We start from the raw sequence: 9508 nt of genomic DNA, 5'->3' as shown, positions 1-9508 counted from the left end.
GGGACTGGCATGGGGGACTGGGGTGCTGTTTGTTGGGCCCTGTCACACCTGACACTTAACGGGATGGAGTGGAAGCCATGCTTTCCGCCCCTGGATCTCTCCTTCACTGCCTGGGTCCTCCTCAGCCCTGGAGTCACCTCCACAGTGTCCTCAGCAGCGTTGTGAGCTGCAGCCTCCTTATCTCCATCCTTACCACTCATGCTGCTAGGCCTTGGGGAGGCTTGTCCAGGAAAACGGTCTGGTACCAGTCACCCTGCGCCCTCCGGGGACTGAGTCCTTGGAGCTACCTGCTCAGGGTCAGTGCACTTTAACTCTAGTTTCAAGTTAGGGGCAGAAGCTTTACTCGGTGCTCGTGAAATGCATTCATCCCACTGTTCCGTGGGAGGAGAGGCATTCCCCAGCTGTGACCCTGAATGGTGTTACTCCACGGCAGGAAGCTGACCGCTAACAAGAATACCCTGCCTGGTCTTATTTAGAAAAAGAGAACTTACTGGGCTGCGTTCTTGACCCAGAAGAGAAGGAGCTGAGAGGAGTCCCGACCTGAAGGAAAGCTGAGCGTCTCCGCGTGCCCAAGGGAAAGTCATAGTTCCTTTGCTCTTGCTTTTTGGCCATGGCATCAGGAAAGCGTGGTAGACCTGTCAGGATCCTTAAACCACGTGTATTAGTGAGGCCGCTATGACCGCGACGACACAGTCTTCAAGGTGATGACAGTTTTCTCGGGCAGGCGGGGCTCCCCGGCTTCAACGTCAAGGTCGTGGCCTCTGCTCCAGCCTGCAGCCCCAGCCTGTAGGAAGGAGGGATGGGGGAAGACAGGCTTCCTCGCTTCTGGGCACCATGCAGAGTTCGCATCTTTCTCAGGTAGTCACACAGCAACTCCTAACTGCACAAGAGGCAGGAAACGTGTGGATGACGTTTCTATCGCTGCAGGAGAGGAAAGACATACTGGGGAGCCAACAGTGTGGACGGGGACCCAGACGTTGCATGGATTTGGTCCCATGGCCCCAGCCGTTCGTGTGGGAGAGACCAGGGACTAACCCCGCCCAGGGATAACTCTGGCTCCCAGGCCTGGGGTGATTTGAAAGTCCTCCCCAGCACAGTCTAAGTGTTTTGGAGACTCACAGCCTGTTAGTGGTTGAATTGCATCCCTTCAAAATCCGTATTAAAATCCTAACCCCCAGTACCTCAGAGTGGGACCGGATTTGGAGATGGGGTCTTTGCAGAGGTCATGTGGGTGGGCCGTAGTCCAGTATGACTGGTGTCCTCATGAAGGGGGAACGTGTGGACAGGAATGTACCCAGGGAGAGGACCACGTGGAGGCGAAGGCAGAGGCTGGGCCATGCGTTTGCAAGACAGGGAACGTGGACGATTACCTGCAGCCCTTGGAGAGAGGCCAGGCAGAGATTCTTCCCCCACCCTTAGGGAGGAACCAACCCTGCCAACATCTTGATCTTGGACTTCCCGGCCCAGAGCTAGGGGAGAATCGATTTCTGTTGTTTAAGCCGCCCGTTCTGCCACCCTTCACTATGGCAGCCGGAGCAGACTGACACCCAGCCTGTCATGCTGACACGTTCTAGGGTCACAGTGCCAGCGCAGGGCCGAGGTGTCACCTGCCAAAGGTAACAGCGTGTGTTCGCATGGCCTCCCTTAGGTCTGCCGGCCTTGGGCACGTGCGTCTGCTCCCTGCTAAAGGTGACACCCTCCACACGTGCCAGGCAAAGCCCCTGGGTTGTCACGCACGGCCTGGGCTGGCCTCGCTGCCCTTCAGTAACATCAGGTGACTTCCGGGCCACGGCCTCATCCCGTGTCTGTGCACGCGACACGCATTGTCTCTCCCTCTGCTGGCGAGTTGAGCGCATGTCTCTGAAGCAGCTTTGTTTTCCGAATGTGAATAGGTCCACTATTCCAGCCTTGTCTTCCTCTGGGGGAACGGGGAGGACGCAGACAGGCACCTCGTGGGGGGATGTTTAATGTGACCAGCTGAGGGCCTTGGTGAGACCTCCTCTTCCACTTTCCTTCGAGGTCCGGGGGAATCGCCGAGACCACAGAACTGCCGCCCAATGGATCCCAAAGTAGGAAGGATGGTGAGTAGACCCTCCACCGCTCGGGGTCCAGGGGAGCAGCGTGCTAGCCTTCCGCTTGCCTAACGGTGCGTGTGCCATGCCTGTGAGGCAGGTTGCGGAGCGGATCCCCACCTGCACTTAGACATGTTCTCGGTGCTGCCTGTCTCAGCCTGAGCGACGCGGCATTTGGGAGTAGTTTACCGGCACGCTTTGGGTGGCTGTATGTTCCAACAAATAGTTAAATGGCATTACTTTCAAGCATCTTACACAGTACCTGGAAGCCAGTTCCCCTCAGTGAATGCTGGGGTCCGGGGTGCTGACACAAGGCCCAGGCAGGTGGGGTGACCTAGACGTTCAACAGCACACTTCTCCATACTCATCTTTTCTTCCCACGAAAAGCAATATTCTTATCAAAACCACAGAGCACAACTTCCAGCTGCTGAATGCAAAAGTCCAAGTACCGCTTAGAGGGTGATGTGGAGAACTCTACACACCCAGATACAGTTCGCTGCCCTTCCTCACTGAACTCTGAACTCTGCTCTGCCTCCTGCTGCCCCCCCAAAACATTAGTGTGAATAGTTTTGAGGTGGAAGTCTAGGAATCTGCATTTTTAAAGCATGTAATTCAATAATTTTTAGTATATTCACAGATATATGTGACCATCACCACAGTTTATTTTAGGATGTTTTCATCACCTCAAAAAGAAGTCCAATATTCCTTAGCAATTACTTTCCTGTTCTCCTATTCCTGCCCCATCCCTAAGCAACCAGTGATCTACCTGTATCTCATTTAGGGCTCTCTATGGTGCAAGCAATGAGCTATTTAATACGAAGCATTTCTAAGGAAACAAAAATAAAGGTTAACGATTAAAACAAACTACAAATTCTGTTTGTGAGTCCAGAGGGCAGTCAGTTAAGAAAAGCTCTGGCTGTTGGGCTCAAAGCATCTTTAGATGGTGGAGTGAGGGCAGTTCTGACAAGTGTCCTGGTTTGTAGTTTGAATGACTCTGGGATGGTGTTGGGCGTTCTGGTGAGCTTTCCGAGGGGCCCATCCAGCAGCAGTCAAGCAAGTTGTCCATATGTGACTCATCGTGGTGATTTCTCTGTAGTTTGTATCAGCTCCAGTTTGTAGGGCTTCAGGAAAAGAGCAACTTTAGTTCTTAGTGACTCCAAGTTAGCAGGGTAGGAGAAAATTGGAAACGTTAAAGAGTTGTAGCCAGATATTGGAGGAAACTAGCAGAGTTCAGGGTCCAGCTTACGAGTAGATAACAAAACCTCAACGAGCGAATAGGGCTTAGATCTGATAATGGATGTACTGTAGTTTTTTTATTGTAACATAATGTTCTCTCAACAGTCACCTCCATTCCTATCAAATATAATCACAGCAAGACTAATTGGTAAAGAGTCTAGTGTCATTACACTTGGCTTGATTATTTGCAGAAGTGCTGCAAGAGTAGTGTTTGATCATATCAGCTCTGAAGTCCGCTTTACTGGAACTTTCAAAAGGAATCTCCGATTAGACTTGTAAAAGCTTCTCGAGGGCAGGAAGCCAGGCCAAGTGTCACCATCAGGCTTCACCTGCAGTAACCAAGATTTGGGTGAATTCCCTTCTTCTTGAGGCCTCCAGTTTACCTAAAGATTCCTGGGTCTGCCAGAAAGTGACCTTTCTTACTCACCTGTAAGAGTAGGAACTCTGTAACAGAGGCACCAGGCTGTCTTTTCAGGAGGCTTTATTGGCTCAGTAAAGTCAACTTTAGTTCCTTAAAACTTCTGTTCACATCTGATTCTATGCCTGTCATTCTCAAATATGGCATCCCAGCCAAGACCCTGGTAATAAACCAATGTTTTCAATTTAGTCCTGTTATACAGAGAAAAGATTCTTATTTAACTTACGCATTTGCACATATATATGTATGTATGTATGTGTGTGTGTATATATATATATATATATATATATATATATGAACTACAGTGTCATGAAAATCAGAGTACTTAGAGTTTATAAGTACTGGAGGTATGAGGGAGAAACACATAAATGTTTCAATTCTGTTTACAAAGATACAATTTATCAGATTACTATAAGTTACAGATAGCTTAAGAGAAAAAAAGTTTTCCTTAAACCTGGAAACAAAACATTAAAGAACTAGCAATATTTCAAACAAAAAGTCATAAAAATTGCAGTAATTCTCATCAGTTCATTCAGTCCCATATAATGATTTTTGTTTTGCTAAATCTTGGGTTAGAAGTTTTATGAATCCATCAGCTTTTCCGTTAGTTCTGGAAATCCTTGCTCAGTCCAGTGGCATGGTCTCAAAATTAATTCAAGTGATGTCATCATGGTGCTTCTTGCCTGTAACTGATTATAAATGTTTTCAGAGAATGATCAGAATAAAGCTATAACTCTTTGTGAATGACAAAAGATTTTAAATAGCCATGGTTAAAGATATGGTGAGAGTTCATTTAAAAAAATGACTCAGTGGACAAGGAAATTTGATTATTTCTAAGGCATACAACGTTTTAAGATAACAATTGGAATTACGATGATTATATGGACAGTAAGGACACTGACAAATTTCCAGGAATTTTTACGCAATTTTGAAATACTTATATTAGTAACATATATCCATACAAATATAACCTAAGTTAAACATCACTTTTATTTGACAATGCTTCTCATGTAACTTAACATATCAAATAAGCCTAATTAGTTTCATATCACTATTTTTATAAGGAGAGAGAACAAATCTTTGATATTTTATGGGGGCCCTCTGGAAAAATCCCAAAGTTGGTTCTAGGTCAAAAAGACTTCATTTAAAATTTGACTTTGAGAGGTTCTCAAATATGTCAACAGGTTTAAGACACTTGATTCAACGTGATCACAAGTCACCGTGAAACAATACTTAGTTATCTCTTTTTTTTAAAGTTATCTCTAACTAAAGTGACTTAAAAGATTTCAAAGGCATGTTCGGAAATTTGCATAGTTATAAAAAGACTTTAGTTCTTTTAATATTGAGAAGACTCAGTTTTCTTGAGTAATCAAAGAGCTGATTAAAACAACATGAAATACAGGAAATTATTTGATAAGTGCAGAATCTTTGTTTTCTAGGCAGATTATTCAACAGGTAAAGAAAAATCTTTTGCAATAATCCAAGAAAACCTTGTCCTTTTAACAGAGTAAGAAAGTTGAATTCCAGTTTTGCATAGGCACACTGTTGATACTAAAAATCCTTTTTTAAAAAACAAAAATCTTACCATAAATTCATTTAACTTTAGCCAGCTTGACCACACAACGTAAGACTTTTTTTCTCTCTCTTCTCCAACTTTTTATAACTATTTATTTTTTTGTCCTTTATTCTCCTTAAAAAAAATGAAACAACCATTAAATAACCTCTAAACTAGGACAAAATTTTTCCCTTAACAAAAACACATCTTCATACCTTATACTTTTTTTTTTTACCAAAATCATATCTTACATCCTTGCCTACTTTGTATATAGAGATTTTTTCTTTACCCTTTTTATTTCTAGTAGTTTCACTTACATATAAGACTAGAATTCTTAACCCTTAGTAATTAACATCTAGCGAAAACTAGGAGGTAGGCAATGGTGAACTGTTTGTCACATACAACATTCTGTAGTAGGTGAGCAAACACTAACAATGAGAAAGATAACCCACAGAATTAACTGGGAAGTGGATTTACTGCCACTGAAATGCAAACAGTAGAACATGCTTTAGAATGGATACAAAGTACATTTAAAATCTTCAAGAGATAAATGATAGACTAAGAAATTATAAAACAAGTGGGCACATATGAGTCAAGAACAGATGGAAACACAGCCAATCAGCAACCCTGAAAAAGGAAACTAGTCACTGCAGTAACTCAGTAGAGGACATTAATGCCAGCTGGCCTCAGCCAAAGAGAGAATGAATGAGCCGGACGGCAGGACTGAGGAATTCACCCAGGAAGTGGAGCACAGAGATAAAAGGAAAAAAAGACAGAAAAGAGAAGAGAGCTGGAGGACATATGAGAGATTGACAGACTCCAGCCGTAGTAGCAGTCCTAGGAAAGAGAATAAAGGAAGTGGTTGAGAAGTGAGCACCTAGGGTAGGGGGTCCCTGGAGGAAAAGAACCAGATGCAGCTTTTTGACAGAAGAGAAGCCATTTTAGCCGAAGCCATTTTGGGATCTAAGCCTGGCCACCACACTTGCCCTTGAACAGGTCTCTGTAATTAATGATCTTAAGGGAACAAAGGGAGGTGGGAACAAATGACTGTCATCAGCAAGAGAAGTAGAAAGAGTGAAGATAATAAATCAGTTGTAAAGACTCCCAGTTCTGTTCAGTGATAAAGATTAGCCTGAAGCCTCCACCCCGAGACCAACTGGAACCTCAGGGGTGATAATGTTGACCTTTTCTGACCCTCGTGACCTCAGTCAACTAAAACTTGGACTCTGGTGACCTTTGCCCCAATTCTATGCTGAAGCCCCTTCATGAATATGCGTATTCCCTTAGCTTAAAACGTTCCCAATTTGCTGTTTGGAGGGACACTGCTTTGGGAAATATCCCTGATGTTCTCCTTACTCACTGCAAGTGATAAATCCTTCCTTCTCCCACTTTTTGTCTTGGTTGTGTCTTTTGGCTCGACACCCACCAAGAGGTGAACCCAGTTTTCAGGTAACAGTGATATTAGAGAATTACTAAGCATTTTACAGAATAAAAAAAGACAGAAATGAGTGTTCAGTTTGAAAACAGACAGTGATGATTGAGCAAAATGTGTAAATATGTCAGTCAGACCCATCACAGTGAAGTTGAGGACGTCAAGGGACAAGAGCAAGGCTGCGATCACTCAGGGAGGAAGGGGGGCGGCAGTTGGCGAGGATGCTGTGAATTGTGAGGTGCAGGCTGTGGACTCCGTGGGATGCAGAGGGGTTCCCTGTGAGCCTGGAGCAGCTGGCATGGCTTTGCTGATGAAGAGCTGGGAGGCTGGAGAGGACCAAAAGGACTCCCGGCAGGCAGATCAGTGAACAGAGGTCCACATGGGGGTTTTGGGGGGACTGCCAGGAGGGAAAAGTCTGCCCAAAGTTGACCTTCACTTTTTCCGTTATTCAGGTTTACAGCTGGAATAGTTTTATTAGACAGATTCTGCATTTTCTACACGACGTTGAAGTAGAACTAGTTACATTAGTGAAAATCAACTACTCTTGGTGTCCTTCAGGACTATGCATGTAATTATTCAGTAAATACTGGCTGGACCTGGTCTTGTTCTGTGACAGGCACAGCTTAGGCTCTCGGGGACCAGGGACATAGGAAGACCAAGTCCCAGTTGTCATGCGGCTCATGTTCAAGTGAGTCAGATGATAATTATTAAGAAAGCAAATAAGAGAATATTAGTGACAAGAGACTAACAGAGTGTACTGGGTCAGATAGTGGCCGCAAATCCATGTCCTCGTGGAACCTCAGAATGTGACCTTGCTTGGAAGGAGGACCTTTGCAGATGTAATTAGTTAAAATCAGGTCCTACTGTCTGGGGTGGTCCCCAAAGCCACTGCCTAGTCCTTCTTAGAAGAGGCAGGGATACACCTAGGAGACGGGCACAGGTGGCAGGGATGCGGCTACGAGCCAAGGAACTGGAGCATTGCCAGCCACGCCCCCCCCCCCCCCCCCCCAGGGAAGAGCAGGAAGGACCCTCCCCTGGAGCCTTCAGAGGGGGTGTGGCCCTGCTGACACCTTGAGTTCTAACTCCAGAACTGTGAGCCTTTGAACTCCTGTTGCCCTAAGCCACCCAGCCCCGTGGCACTTGGTTCTGGCAGCTACAGGAGCGTAGTACACAGGGATTGAAAAGTTCCTGCCCCGTCCTTGAAATGGCCCTCGTTCTTGACTTTTCACATGTTGAACTTTTGTCCCCAACTGCACAGTAGCCGTGGCACTGATTCAGGAGGAGGCCAAGCCTGGAATTCTTCCTTCCCTTTATCGCTGGGACCTTGCTTCCCAGTGGTGAAGGTCATAAAGCCCCATGTTTTGAAATCAAAACAAGTTTGTGCTGTGAACTTCAGCTTTAGAAGATAAGATTTAAAGGAGTATCTAGGTAAAAAGCAGACGTGTTCTCTGGTGACAGCTCCGTTTGGACCAGTCCTGCCAGAACCCTGTCCTCCTCTCCCGCCCCGCTGAGGCGCCTCTGCTCCTCCCTGGTCACCCTCCTGCGGCTCTAAGTCTGAGTCTCCCTGCCTCTCGGGTCCCACTGACCTCAGCCCCGCCGTCCCGTTCCCCTACTCCCTCATTCTGCCGCTGGAACGCCCCGAGTTCACCTCTTGTGCCCTGAGATCATTCAGTCACTCCTACAGGTATTTTAGATTTATTCTGTTAGCACTCTTATGCAAAAATCCCTCAAAAGAGATTTAGAAGAAGGAAAAGGGGGCGGCGGCTGTGGTGTAGCCTAGCCTCAGCCAGGAGCTCTGAAGATCTCAGGTTCACCCCAGGTTTGGGCTCCAGGCCAGGCCCCGCACCACTGACGCTCGGGATGGACACCCTCCCCTCTCTGAGCGGGAGCCCTGGGTTCCAGGGGCGGGATCAGAGCCACAGGCTCGCCTCTGAGGAGTTCCCCGTCCAGCTCTAAGTGGTGACAGCGCTCTCACCGTTTCAGACCCTCTGCCCCGACTCGGTGGGCGTGGCTGCCTGTCTGCGGGAGAAACAGCAGAGGGGTCTCTGGCGAGTTCAGTCCCTCCTCTGCTCCACCTATTTGTCTCTGTGCTGCCCGTGTTTCCAGAAGACAGAGGCTCCAGAGGCAGTGAGCCCCGGCGGTCCCTCAGGCTGATGTCAGGAGAGGCCCAGGTCCCTGGCCAGACGGGAAGAGGTGGCCTCGCTCACTGGCAGGCCAGCTTCCTGGTCCCCGCGGCCTGTGCAGGCGGCCGGCTCCCCACTGGCAAAGACCACAGGCGGTGGAGAAACACGCCCGCCCCCGGCATCAGGAGCCGGGTCTTTGGACTGGCCGCCTGCCGCCCCGGATGGAGCATTCTAGAGCCCCGGGCCTCAAAGGGCCGGCCGCTGTGGGAACTGACCTCGGGCCCTTCCTGGCGGCATGTGGTGGTGCTTTGTGCCTGTTTCAGAGCCTGTGTCCCCTGCCCGCAGCGGGCCGTCGGCCATCGAGAGGGCCAGAGCCTGTTCTCAGCTCCACGTGCGCCCCAGGCTGGCGCCCGGGGCCTCCTCCGTGCCCGCTTCTGGTGACCTCTGCCCTCCGCGGCCCTGCCGAGCCTGTGCTGGCGTCCCAGCTGCCTGTGCGGCGTGCGGGTCACCTCTGGGTCTGGGAGTGAGGCTCGGCCACTGACCTCTCCTCTCTGGGGTCAGACTCGCCCGGCAGACCCCACGAGAGGATGGTGGACACGCTGCAGTTCTTGGGACGTTCTGGGGCGTTCCGCTCCTTGAAACTGCCTCCTTGGCCCTGGCGTGAGTCCAGGC

At 48.2% G+C, this 9508-nt stretch overlaps 1 protein-coding gene across 4 annotated transcripts in view; it reads left to right on the top strand.

Annotated features, from left to right (window-relative positions):
* Window positions 1-2023: 2023 nt before the first annotated feature.
* The window catches only part of CNDP1 (carnosine dipeptidase 1), a 30759-nt gene continuing 23274 nt past the window's right edge, over window positions 2024-9508 (top strand). For 2 of the 4 annotated variants that reach the window (XM_079942502.1, XM_079942497.1), the window contains exon 1: window positions 2024-2081. In XM_079942502.1, coding sequence (XP_079798628.1) covers window positions 2058-2081 — 24 coding nt within the window. In that variant the 5' untranslated portion in view covers window positions 2024-2057. Of the gene's footprint in view, window positions 2082-8171; window positions 8398-9508 lie in introns of those variants that run through there. The other 2 variants (XM_079942501.1, XM_079942499.1) reach the window with 1 other exon arrangement.

Source organism: Stenella coeruleoalba (assembly GCF_951394435.1).
Source record: "Stenella coeruleoalba genome assembly, chromosome: 14".
NCBI classification, from domain to species: domain Eukaryota; kingdom Metazoa; phylum Chordata; class Mammalia; order Artiodactyla; family Delphinidae; genus Stenella; species Stenella coeruleoalba.
The sequence above is the reverse complement of the archived record's forward strand: the minus strand, read 5'-3'. Positions and strand labels throughout refer to the sequence as shown.